Source organism: Micromesistius poutassou (genome assembly GCF_964030765.1).
Source record: "Micromesistius poutassou genome assembly, chromosome: 7".
NCBI lineage: Eukaryota > Metazoa > Chordata > Actinopteri > Gadiformes > Gadidae > Micromesistius > Micromesistius poutassou.
In genome coordinates this window covers 6,962,168-6,976,019 of record NC_140277.1, presented here as the reverse complement: position 1 = coordinate 6,976,019, position 13,852 = coordinate 6,962,168, and the positions used below count along the sequence as shown (strand labels likewise).

The window sequence follows — 13,852 nt, the reverse complement described above, 5'->3', positions numbered from 1 at the left end:
GGAGTTGCCCGATGTTTGTATGAGGTCTTGAAGATTGCTGAAGTTGCTGAACAACCCTTTTGCACACTTTAACGTCTGCCGATTATTATGAAGCATCTAACCTGTTTTTATTGTCTATGGGCCTTTGTGTATGATTATTATTGTGTGTTGTCTTCTGTTACTGTTGTTTGTAAACAGCCTGCCTTAAATTACCCCATGAGGGACAAATAAAGCATTGGAATTGAATTTAATTATAACCTAGTTACATTGACCATACATGTTTATGAAAAATGCTGACTTGAACGGTCCTGTAAACACAAACAGACCCGCCTTATGATTCGTCGCCACCGGGCGAAGAACTACTAATCACTTGTGTGTTGTTGTGCAGTACAACACTCGTCCACCCCTTCAGCGTATTCACTGGGACACTGCTCTGGACGCAGACGACTCAGTGGACGTCTAGACACTCACTCTTCGTTGAGGGCGCAGCGCCGGCTGGTGGGGGAGCCGTGCCGGCAGAGGGTGTCGGTGAGGTCGTTGTACAGGCGGTCCGCCACGGCGCGGGGCACGCCCTCCCAGGCCAGGATGAGGATGACCAGGACGGCACTCTCGCAGCGGTGGCCGGCCCGGTGCCGGACCAGACACAGCAGCTTCTCCTCCTCGCTGCCACGCCGGATCACCTGGTGGCACAGAGACACAAGGGGACACGCGTACGCAACGTGGGCACACAGACACAGACGCCACACGGGTAGACACAAGGGGACACGCATACACATACAGGCGCACACACACATAGACATACAACAAACACACACAGACGCACACGCACACACAAAGACAACACACGCAAACACACACACACACACACACACACACACATATACAAAACACACACACACACACACACAAACACACACACACACACACACACACACACACACACACACACACACAAACACACACACACACACACACACACACACACACACACACACACACACACACACACACACACACACACACAGACAACACACATTAGAACAGCAGATACTCCAATCATGTTGGGTTTTGCAGGTACTGTTAGTAGCATTTGATGAGTGCCGACCACATCAGACTCCAGACCCTTACCCATTTTGCGATGGGACAGCCCTGGCTGCTCTTCCCCTCTCTGCCGGTGTACACCACCACCTCCACCCTCACTGCCTTCCCTTTCTCACCGTACCTGATGGATGAGAGCAGGTGAATGAGCAAGGCAGGAAGGCTGTTACACATGGAGAATGTGTTAAGTATATATTTTATCGACATGATGCAGGAGACAACAAATGGTGAAAACAAACAAATCATGCAACATTAACAATCCAACAGAAAACAAATTTTTAGACCAATAACAAAATTCTAAAATATAGGAATCGATTATTCAGTGTAAGGGTTATATGTATTATTTGGCTTCAACATTGCTGGTATACTAAATCACTCAACATAGCCACAGCTAGAAACTACAAAATGCAATTATAATACTGGTAGTAGTCTCTTTACTGCATCAATAGTAGTAAACGTGAAGTTACTACGACTGGGCCCCCAGTTTCCTGTTTCAACATGCGTGTAGAGTGCTTTTCTGTGTGTATATCTGTGGCTAAGTGTGTGTGACTGTGTGTGTATGTGTGTGTGAGTTAATCTGTGGTTGTGTGTGTTTCAGTATGTGTACAGTGTATAGCCAGCTCAGCAATAGCGTCTCTTTTACAACCGAGTGATCGTAACCCCAGCCTACTCCTACAGGCATGTGGTTCCCCCTAGGCACGCTAGTAAGAGGAGGACATAGACACAACACACACCAACACACACACACACACACACACACACACACACACACACACACGCACAATGTCACATGCGCACACACCCACATAGAGTGTAAACACACTGGTAGTGACTCTACCTGTTCTCCATCAGCTCTCTGACTGCGGTGATGCTAGGCCCCGCCCCCAGGTGAGTGTAGTAAGGCCCTTCTTCTTTTTCAACTATTTGCTCTGTGGGGAAAAAAGAGAGTATTTAGCTTTTTCATTTAAACAGCAAATGTACTGAATATTATTACTTTTTGTGTACAGCAAGGTCATAGTTTTGTGTTTCCCAAGTGTGTCTGCTCTGTGAGCGTGTGTAGGAGGGCGGAAAACAACAATTGATCAAACCTGTCTGATCACGCCATGAAATGCACAACTATGGCACTGAATAACATCCCTGAATACCAGAACTACATCCTAAAACACTAGTTATTACCCATAAATAACCATTAAATGACTAGGTTTTTCAAAATACAATCACAATAACACCCCGGCCTGCATAAGTTTAGAGAAATCAAACTCCAACCCAGCTCAAGAGGGAAGGGGAAAATACAAGAAGCAGAAAATATTTTTTCCATGTGGCAAAAAATACCAGGGTGACTCACCCATGCACTGGCAGGACGGGAGGTCGGACAGCTTCTTGGAAGGCGTGTTGAGCAGGTTCTTGGTGGGCGTGTCCAGGAAGCTGCCGGGGGACTCCAGGAAGCCGTGCACGCCGTTCTTGGTGGGCGTGGACTCCTGGGAGTAGAGCTGCTGGTCCGCGAGGTCCGCGGCCGTGGTGGACAGCACCGTGACGCCCCCCGACCGCTCCAGCTTGTAGTAGCCCTGCTGGCTGGCGGGCGGGGAGGGGTCCCTCCGTTCCCGGGGGTAGGGGGAGCCGTTGGTGGTGTTGGTGTTGGCGTTGGTGGTGGTGGAGGAGGAGGAGGAGGAGGGGGACGAGGAGGCCAGGGCGTGGAAGCCCGCCACGTGGCTGAGAACGTTGAGGTTGGCCAGGCCGCCGCCACCGCCGCCGCCACCGCTGCCGCCGCCGTTGGGGTCGGCCCCTTGATGCTGCAGCCCCCAGGAGGGCTGGGATACCTGAGATAACAAGCACCGCCGCTCGTACTCCTGCTGGGGGGATAACGGAGGCGGCAGGGCGGCTAGGGAGAGGAGGCGGCTCTGCAGCGGCGACGGGGGCGGGTGGAGGTCGTTGTGATGGGGATGGTGACCGTTGAGGAGGGGCCGCTGTTGGCCCAGCTGTCCGTTGCCGTAGTGCGTCCTGGTGTACTGGGCGGCGTGGTGGTTCTGGCTGTGGTACTGGGGGGGGACGGGCGCGTGGTGGATGAGCTGCCGTCGCTCCGGGGCCTGGGCCTCGGCCACGTACCTCCTCAGGTCCATCTGGGCCTGGGGGAGGAAGAGGTTCCTCTTGTGGTGGAGGGCGGCCGCCGCCGCCCCGCACTGTGCGGGCAGCTTCTGGCCCCGGCCCTTGGAGGGGGTCTTGCCGTTGGGCGTGCGCTTGGCCAGCGGGGTGCGGCGAGGCGTGCCCCCCTCTTCCACCTCCTTCTTCTTCCTGGGTTTGGAGGGGGTGGTTTTGGCCTTCTTCACCAGGGCCTTCTTGGGGTCGGGCAGCAGGTGGGCGCTGTTGTAGTTGTATTTGATGGTGGCCACGGGGGTCCCGCGGGGAGGGAAGTTCTCCGACTGCTGGCTCTGACGCGATTGGATGATAAAGGCCAGGTCGGCCAGCTGGGCCGCCACCTCCTCCTCGTCCCTGTTCCTCCTGGCTATCTTCCCGGCCAGCATCTCCTTCTCCCCCCAGAACAGCCTCTCGGGGCCCTTGCAGAGCCTGCTCTGGCCGTCGCTGTAGTCCTTGTAGCCGGCCTCGGTCTTGATGACCCGAGTGGCGAAGGCCTGCTCTGCGCCCCAGCAGGGCGCTCTCTCGCCCTGGGAGCTGGCCTCCAGCAGGTCCTGCAGAGACATCTTCCCGGTGGACGCGGCGTCCCGGGAGATCTGAAAGACACTCCCCTGCTTGGCCACCGGGGGGCGTATGACCGACGTGTGGCTCAGCGGCGAGCTGATAACCGACACCTTGTTGCAGCGGATGACAGCTGTGTGCTTGGCCGGGTGCGCCGGGGGTGTGTTGGGATTAGCGGCGGCGAGAGGAGTGGATACGGAGACGGGCTGCTCCGGCGGCCGTTCCGTCTTTATGGCGGTGTGGGTGTTTTCGGGTATAGCTGCCAGTTGGGTCAAGGCCTCGATGGCGATGGCCTGATCAAAGCTGAGGTTCCTCTGCTCCACCAGAGTCTGCACGCTGGGCAGCGAGGCGCCCGCCGACACCTCGCTCTTGATGGACTGGATGGGCTGGATGATCTTGTGCGCGGTGGCGGCGGCGGCGGGGGAGCCCCTCGGGTACCACTCACTCCTCCTCAGCTCCTCCAGCTCCTCCTTCTCCGTCTTGATGGGGTCCGAGAGCTCCGTTTTGAAGGAGCGCAGGATGGGCGAGCGCGAGCCGAACAGCTTCTCCTCCAGCCCCTTCCTCTCCGTGATGGACAGACACACCACGGCGGCCAGCGTGGACAGGGGATCCTCGTAGGTCTCCTCCCTCGCCTCCCCCCCTTCCTCCTCCTCCTCCTCCTCCTCCTCCACCTCCTTCTCTTCCCGCTGGGCGGGGGTCTCCTCTGTGCTCCACACCCAGGGCTCCTCCAGCTTGATCTTCTTCAGCGGGACGGCAGCAGCGTCCTCGTTAGGAGGTGCAACCCCAGGTGAGCTTCGTGGGCCGGGGCATGGGGGGATTATGGGTAATGTAGTCCTTTGAGGCGGCGACACCACCGTCGCCCTGTGACAGCGGGGCCGCTGGTCTGAGTGAGTCCCGGCGGCCATGTCATGAGCACCGTTAACGGTCAGAGTCTGGTCAGGGACGTTCCGGAGAAGCCCCGGGGCGCCGCGGAAGTGCTGCTGAAGTGCATTGTGGTCCGGCATGTGTTCTCTCTTAATGGGCAAAGGCTTGGGGGCTGCTGCGCGCTCCAGGGCCGCGGCGTACGCCGCGAGCACTTGTGCGGGGACATGTGGAGGCCGCGCTGGAGGCAGGTGACCTTCCTCGCCCTCGTCGTCCTCCGCTGCCGCCGCTGCCGTCGCGTGGGACTCTGCTTCCATCTGGGCTCCGCCTCTGCCATTTACCGATCCGCCCTCTGGCGCCGCCTAGGGACCGCGAGAGAGAGGGGGAGAGAGAGAGAGAGAGAGAGAGAGAGAGAGAGAGAGAGAGAGAGAGAGGGAGGGAGAATGAGTTAGCGAGAGGGAGAGAGAAAAATAAACAAAACCGAAGAGAGAGAGAGATGTGACTCAACAGGCTCTGGCAGCATGAAGTGAGTCAGCGTGCCCTAAACAGTACCAGCACGCTGTACAACAAACCGCCCCCCTCTTGCACGCTTTTTGTGTGTGTTTGTGTGTGTGTGTGTGTGTGTGTGTGTGTGTATAAGCATGTGTGTGTGTATTCCCGTACTTCTCCCAAGAGAGACTGTGGAAAACGTTATGGCACACCAACACAAAATAATCTGCTTTCTATGAATCTCCGAATGAAAACCGGTTTTATAAACTGGACATGGAAAGCATCATTTTAATTCAATCCCGCACACACAAACAGCTATTAAATGTCCAACGTCCTGGTTCCTGGTTCCTAGGTTAATATTTACAGCCAATAGGAGGGAGGGTTAATGAGGACATGCTGAGTGTGAGCCTGTCAAATAACCGTGTGTGTGTGTGTGTGTGTGTGTGTGTGTGTGTGTGTCAGAGGGATTTGTTCTAGTGCATGCGCGCCACGTGTAGTCATGCATGTAGACTACATATTAACCTGTGTGTGGCCAGTGTCTAGTGAGAGATTAACCCGACAGATTGCACTGGCATGTAGTGTTATGTACGTAGCGACAAGAGCAGTAAATCCCCACGTCGTGTTGGAGACGAGATAAAGGGCTGATATTTCACTGCCAGCGGAGCCCCGGATCATCTGAAGGTCCGCGTTTATTGAAATATTGATTGGGTGCCTCTTAGGCTGCTCTCCGGGGGAAGAAGGAGTACAAGGCAAGGCTAAAGATGTGTTAGTGCCGGCCATTCGCCACCCTTGCGTGACCTCCGCCGGATCTCGATCAATGGCTCACACTGTGTTTCCCACTCCTGTATCTCTCGCCGCAGCGCATCCCTCTCCATGTGCTGTCTACGTAACAGAGGAGATGGAGAAGAGGCTCGGATCTCCTTTTCTCTCTCTCTCACTCTCTCTCTCTCTCTCTCTCTCTCTCTCTCTATCTATCTCTCTTTCAGTGTCCTCCTCTCTGTACTTTTAAAGGAACCTTGAGATTTCTTGGTGTGAGCTGTGGAAGGGATGCTTAACACGAAACCCTGAAACAGCATTCCTGATGAATACTGGCCTTGTCTTTGCATTTATATCATGAAGCACACCCTGGTCACAAATCAAAATCAATAATACACCAAGTATTAATAATAGTGTGACTATGTGCATGTGCACTTCAAAATCAATCACAACTTATTTTCAGGGAAAGAGATAATCAAATATATATATAACACTCAATGGCAGAAGGTGGAAGTCAGCTACCTCCTCTGTGGGTTTTCCTTGGCTCCCTTTCTTGCACGACACCACATCCAAATATGGAGATCGCAATTAAGCAAGGATAAACATTAACCGATTCACCTCACAACAAAACCACATCAAGGCGTCCCCTCCAACCACAGAAACCATTTCAACTGTTGCCTGCTCACGGCTGTTGAACCAGGATGCCCTTGTTGTTGATTTAGTCTGAGCCAATTAAACACCAATTATTTTTTCACAACAGTGTTCTCTCGCTCTCCCTTGCACTGATTGGCCACTGCCAATCCAGTTCCCCACTCTCTCTCTCTCTCTCTCTCTCTCTCTCTCTCTCTCTCTCTGTCTCTCTCTCTCTATCTCTCTCATCTATTCCCTGTCTGCCATAGCTGGGTGGAACCACTCTGCTGCTGGTGATGCAACAGATTGGCGATGAAAGCTGAGGCAACATCCCCGCCCATCACTGCAACTCCGTGGGCATGAGGTGTCCGACACATGGCCTGGTGGGGAGTGTTGGGCCAGGCCAGGGGGGAGTGACATAGAGACAGAGTGAGAGGGAGAGAGACAGACAGAGATGAGAGCGAGTGAAAGAAAAACAGATAGAGAGCTAGAGAGCCAGAGACAGAGAAAGAGAGGCATAGTGAGAGAGAGAGAAAGAAGGAGATGAGAGTGAGTGAAAGAGAAACAGATGGAGAGAGCTAGAGAGAGGGAAAAACAGAGAAAGAGAGGCATGGAGAGAGAGAGGGAAATAAGGCAGTGTGTCACAATAACCTGCTTTCAATGACAAAGCAGCGTTGGCTGCTTTCCAGCACTGCAGCCGACCACGCGTGTGTGGGTGTGTGTGTGTGTGTGCGTGTGCGAGTGTGTGCATGTGCCCCTGTGTGCAATAGATCTGAGATGTATTCATCATGAGCATCTAGTGTAGCCTGCGTCTCAGTGTATATCAAAGAAGCATATTGTGGTGAGCAGGTCTGCACTGTCTTCAGGACGGCGTGGATGCACACAGGCAGTGTGAGATGTCAGAGCGGGCTTTGTGTTGTTGCTGTGCTTGTTGCTTCTGATTCACTGGGCTCCAAGTGACACTCACACTGACTGGGCTATGGGGCATTGTGCTGACAAAGGCTTTCTAGAGTGAAATCAAATGCACGGTGCTGCTCTCTCTCCCTCTCTCTCTTCTCATTCAAAACACACGTACACACATTGAAACATACACATAGAAACACAGTAACACACACACACACACACACACACACACACACACACACACACACACACACACACACATACACACATAGAAGCACAAACACACATAGAAACACACAAACACATAGACACAGACATTGAAACACACACGAAAACATTGAAACACACACAGACATTGAAACACATATGCATTGAAACACACACAAATACATTCAATCACTTACACACACACAAACACACTCATGAAGAATTACACATTAAAACACAAACAAAAACATTTCAATAGACACACACACTGAAACACACATGAAAACATTGAAACACACACAGACATTGAAACACATATGCATTGAAACACACACAAATACATTCAATCACTTACACACACACACACACACACACACACACACACACAGAAAAAACACAAACACACACACCCACACACATTCAAGCATAAACATTGAAAACACGTGAGACAACCACACACACACACACACACACACACACACACACACACACACACACACACACATCCACACACAAACACCGTACACACACACACACACACACACACACACACACACACACACACACACACACACACACACACACACACACAAACACACACACAATCACAGACACTCATTAAAAGACCTAACCTGGCAACGGGAGTTTGTCGGCTGCTTGAATCCTAACAACTTTCTTTGGGAGACGGGTTTCCAAGGAAGCTGCATTGTTAGGGAGTAGCCACCCTCAACTGTTAACTGACTAAATACACACACACAAACACACTCGCACAGACACAGACACACACACACCCAAAACACTCACTAAACACACGCTAAACTACCTATTATGAAACAGGTTGTTCCACATTCGAACATCGCCAAAGACAAAGACTAGTGAAAAGACAGTTAGATGTTATTTCTGACCTCTCTTTTAGTGAATCCTATTTAGTTTGTCGCACACTCTGCACAGCACACTGTGTGTCACACTAAAACATTGTTCTCTCAAAAACATAAAAAGCAACAAAAAAGTATGCTTCCTTCCTGGCTAAGAGGCGGTAATAGGCATGTGTGTGTGTGTGTGTGTGTTTGTGCATGTGCCATTCATTCTCTACACTACAAGTCCTACAAGTTCTTGCATCGTTCACAGAGCGAACTCTTCCTGCCTACGCTCTGAAGTCAACATCACAGGAGTCGTCGCCGGCACTACATTGCTACAAAGCATGCTCTGTGTTCTTCAATGAAAACCCAGCAGAAACCAACTGCAAACAGCCCCGCCACTGCAAGAAACGGTCCAGATCTAGGCTGCCGTTGAGGGGGCGTTGGGGTGGGGGGGGGGGGTGCAAAAAGGCTCAAGATTCCACTTGTAACATAACATCACACGAGACCGAGACTGTAGCTGTAACATGAGGACTCACTGCACAGCCATAATACAATTACCCTCCACAACACAGTGCGAAGTCTGGCCAAATTACCTGTTAGGACCGGGTTGGGATGGGGTGGGGGGGAAGGGGGTCTCTCTAACACTCCTCTGATACCCACTGTCACAGAACAGCAGGTGCAAAGAAAAGAAATATGGCCAAGAAAGAATGAATGAAAGAAAGAGAAGGGGAAGCACAAGCACAAGGGCTCTTCACGCACTGCGATAAAAATGACACACACACACACGCACACACACGCACACACACACACACACACACACACACACACACACACACACACACACACACACACACACACAAGCTCAAATGAGAAGGGGGATGGTGGGGGGTGGGGGGGAGATGGCGCGTCTGTTACCGTGGAAACTGTCCCCTGGGATTCTGCAGCCATGCACTTGTGAAATAAACCCACCTGGAGACGACAAGGTAAACATGCGGAGGAGCGGGGGGAGACGCGGCCGTCCTCGGGAGCCCCCCTTAGCGACGGCGTGACGTCAGGACGGTGCGGTCCGGGGCGGCGAGCTAACACACCGGCATCGATAACCCCCCCGATAAGCTGCTACTGTAGCTGACCCATCCACACACACACACACACACACACACACACACACACGCAGACACACACACACAATAGAACCCCAAGGAAACCTCAACGTTGAAGCCCGTCCACTTTGGCCAGCATTTCCCCTTAAAAGGTATCGGAAGCCATCTTGCTTTTTCAGCCTTCCTTTCACGCAAAAAAAAAAGGAAAAGAAAAGAGGAAGGACAGAGCGGGTGGCTACAGCGACCGAGCCCAGGGCAAGCTCCCCAGGATCACGGCCAGAATGACACGAGAGCCGCCGAGGCAGTGCGCTGCTGCTGCAGCACACACACACACACACACACACACACACACACACACACACACACTCACACACGCACACACTCACACACACACGTACACACACACATGCGCACGCACACACATCACAGGATGCCTTTTGCAGACGCAGACAGGGACCGATCAGCCAATGGTGTGCGGACCTCAGCGGCTTGTAAATTATCTTCCATGCCTAGACTCTCCTAAACAAAGGATCCCCTATGTGGGCTCTTTTACGCCAGCCCTGTAGAGGAAGCGGCAGGGAAAAGGCGGGCCGGAGTACGCAGCACAAGGCGGATCGGGATCGCATCACACAGCGTTTACACGGGTAACTGAGTTCAGCAGGAGATATATTAACCCCTAACTGCCCCCCCTCGGCAACACAAAGGAAATTGCCGCCCGCCAGGCACTTGCTTATTTGATTGCATAAGACACAAGATGTTCTCGTTGGATGGCGTTTTATCCGACAGACAAGGAGAAATTTGGGGACTAATTATATTATCTTTCATATATATATAATACATTTAGACATTGCAATGTGTGTTTTTTAATATTTTATTTGAAGGCAAAATTTTAATTTTTTCACCAGCAACGCAGCAATTTTTATAGCACTTTTTAATTGGAAAGGATTGCACGACTTAAATGAATAATTAAATTCCATTTGGGAGGAAGACTGCAATTGGTTGCGATCAATCTTTGAAATGACCTAATTTAATTTCCATACACCATATGCTCTATTATTTCAGCCCTGCTCTGGCACCATTAAGCTGAAATAGTCGAGGCCCTAGGTCATACATAATATATCATCATTTAACTTATTAAATCATCATTATATTCCATCAATATGTTATAAATACATTTGTAAATATTATCTCACTCACAAAAAAAATCATCAGTTTGAATTTTCTAGCAACCCTATTAACACCTTCCATTGCCATAGTTTAAAAATCAACCATGAAATATAGTTTTGGCTCAGAACTACACAAAATTGGAAACCTCAGGGCTGGTACAACAGAACCGTGTAGACTGGGGGGTGTTTGACCTCCAGCCAGCCGAAAGGTTCAGGGTTCGATCCCCAATGTCCACAGTCATTAGGCATCCTTGAGCAAGATGCCTAACGAACCAAATTCACTTTTGTTGCTTTGGATAAAAGCCTCTGCTAAATGACTGAACACAGACATTTACAGACTCAACACAACAAAATAATCCCCCTTACAACAGATACCACAGCCTAGGTTACCCAGGAGCCACTCACCGAAACGTCCCTATTCTCCAGTAGTTTTGATTCACTGGCTCCCCTATGGGGGCTGATTCCAGGTTTGTTCAGCATGTTTAAAACTCAGTCACTTGACACTAGTCTCCCCAGTATCCTGTTGTGAGGCTGTTTGTGTGTATGATTCAGCTTGGTTGGTCACCCTTCAGCCAACGTCCATCATAAAAGGATCCAGACTGGGACATTACAGACATAACAGATGAAGAAAACCAACATACCCTCCCCACCTGAATAGGTTCACTCCCCCTATTCTTCGACGACGGTACATAGAGACATGAGATCGTAGTCATTCTCTCTCCCAACTGAACCACAAAACAAACCTACAATACAGCGTGTGTGTGCGTGTGTGCGTGTGTGCGTGTGTGTGTGTGTGTATGTGTGTGCGCATGTGTGTGTGTGTGTGCGTGTGTGTGTATGTGTGTGTGTACACTAGTGTGCTGTCATTTATGTTTGTGTTATAGGGAAAGGGGGACAAATGTCTCTGGAACATTTCCTCTCATTCTCGGTCATCCCACACAGGCCTGGCTGCCCTATCTTCTTCTACTCCTCTATATGAGGGATGGCTGTGGTCAGGGAGAGAGAGAGAGAGAGAGAGAGAGAGAGAGAGAGACAAAGAGAGACAGACAGACAGAGACAGAGAGACTAAGCGAGTGAGTTCAACTCTTAACCTGTGTTGACAATATAAAATGTTACTTTTCCATGCCAAATGCCAATAAAGCTATTTTGAATTTAATTGAAATGAGTTTAATTGAGAGAGACAGCAAAAAATAATGAAAGCGATACAGTAAAAAAGAGAGACAGCGAACAAGACGGAATAGGAAAGAGTGAGACAGAATGAAGAGGGATTTGAATAGAAAAAAAACTAAGACGTTGCCTACTTTAAAGCATGCGGCTAAGACAGAGGTCAGACCAGGACAAGAGAACAAACAGAGACGGCCTGCGCCTATCCCACTCTAACACCCTGGTAACCAACCTCAGGTGTGTGTTACATATGCAAGCGTGTGGCTAGAAAATGCAGAGGATCGCGTGTGTCTGTATGTGTGAGGAAGGCTGAGACCGAGAGAGAGAGAGAGAGAGAGAGAGAGAGTGTGTGTATCTGAGCAACAGAGAATGAGCATGTGTGCAGGCGTGTAGCCTAAATGTGAACGTGTAGGTGTAGGTGTGCGTGTGTATGTGTGTGTCTGTGTGTGTGAGTGAGGGCGTGTGTCCAGACAAAGCGCATGCAGCCCAATTCAGATACAATGATGCCAGACAGAGCAGTGCAATATTACATTTCTGTTGTTCACACAAAGTGCCAAACAAAGCAAATATCTCATCATATCTGCTGATATTAAATTGCCTTCAACAAGGTTTTAGACCTTTCTCCTCATCAAAACGTAATGAAATAATTTGGTACATTTGGAAAGAAGTCACTTCATGTGTCATCATTTATTTGTATACTTTTGATAAAAAAAAGCAATAGCTGTAAAGTTTTGGGTGAATGCTTGACTGCAGTTGTGAGTGTTAGCTGTTTCGAGTCTTAGCTGTCAGAGTGTGTATGCTCGCATCTGATAGACAGCCAGCCGGCAGCCCCCGGGCTAATTCTCCAGTCAGTTTCAAACAGGTTAAGCCAAAAATGAAATGTCATCTCTATCCAAGGCTCTACCCTGTATTCATTAGCTTCTGTGTGTTCGTGTGTGCTGCTGATACCATAAAGACAGTGGGGCAAACATTGTAGTCAATGTGCAGATAATGATATATATTAGAACGCTTCTGGACACCGCTATTTGGGGAGTGAGGGGGATTCAGAGTAGAAGCATTTTACATTATTTTATATGTATTATTATATATGTGAATATATAAAGTATAAATAATTCCTGTTAAAATTAATTTACGTTCAGGTGTACATAAACGTCCCCTTTTATTACATTTAAAACTACATTTCAGAGAGAGTGGTAAGGGTAAAACGTTCATTCTTGTTTCATTACTGACATGTTCCTGGTTAGCATTGGCAGGGGCTCTGAGCTGAGGCCCTGGGTCACAGCATGGGTGAAAGACAACCAAAGACTACTTAATTAGACCCCTCCATGGTCACTCCGACTCACGGGGAAAAATACAGGGTTCACAATGAGCTAAACCTGCATGTCTCTGGAGGTCAAATAAAATGGGTGAAACTACTCAAAATAATAAATTAAACCGAATTATAGTGTGGTATAGGTTACATACATGGAACATTACATTGGTAGACTGCCCAGACCAGAATTTATGACATCAGCTTTTTTTTATTTATCCCTGGGCTGATCGGCTCTTAATAACGCAAAGCGCCAAAGCCAATTCACTCACCCCTGCATATCTCCCCGTGTACTCCAATTACCCTGCTTGTCTTTAACTAAAGCACAAGCATGCATAGTGCCTTAGCATGCTAACCGCTCATCCAGCCTTCGTTAGGTGCATGCAATGAGGACATTAATCACCTTCCAGTCTCGGTGCCAGGCCAACATCTGGAGACCCCTACATGTGGGCCTCCCCGCCCCCCTCCCCTGCCCCCATGCCTGGGGCCCCTAGCCCACTGCTGCTGCTAGTGGCCTACACTGCGTCTTCTTCATGGGCTGAGGCCTGCATTGGTCGCATTAGGCCTGCATTGGTCGCATATCATATCTAGACACTGGCAGCGCCACAAGCAATGCAATTCTGCATTGAGTTCCATCCC

General features: G+C 50.0%; 1 protein-coding gene across 2 annotated transcripts in view; it reads right to left on the bottom strand.

Moving 5' to 3' along the window:
- tet1 (tet methylcytosine dioxygenase 1) overlaps positions 1-13,852 on the bottom strand; it is a 32,116-nt gene that overhangs the window by 7,891 nt on the left and 10,373 nt on the right. For both annotated transcript variants that reach the window (XM_084470069.1, XM_084470068.1), the window contains exons 3-6: positions 2,423-4,991; positions 1,916-2,006; positions 1,108-1,201; positions 451-659 (exon numbers count right to left, since the gene is read on the bottom strand). In XM_084470069.1, the coding sequence (XP_084326195.1) occupies positions 451-659; positions 1,108-1,201; positions 1,916-2,006; positions 2,423-4,991 (2,963 nt within the window). The remainder of the gene's footprint in view (positions 1-450; positions 660-1,107; positions 1,202-1,915; positions 2,007-2,422; positions 4,992-13,852) is intronic.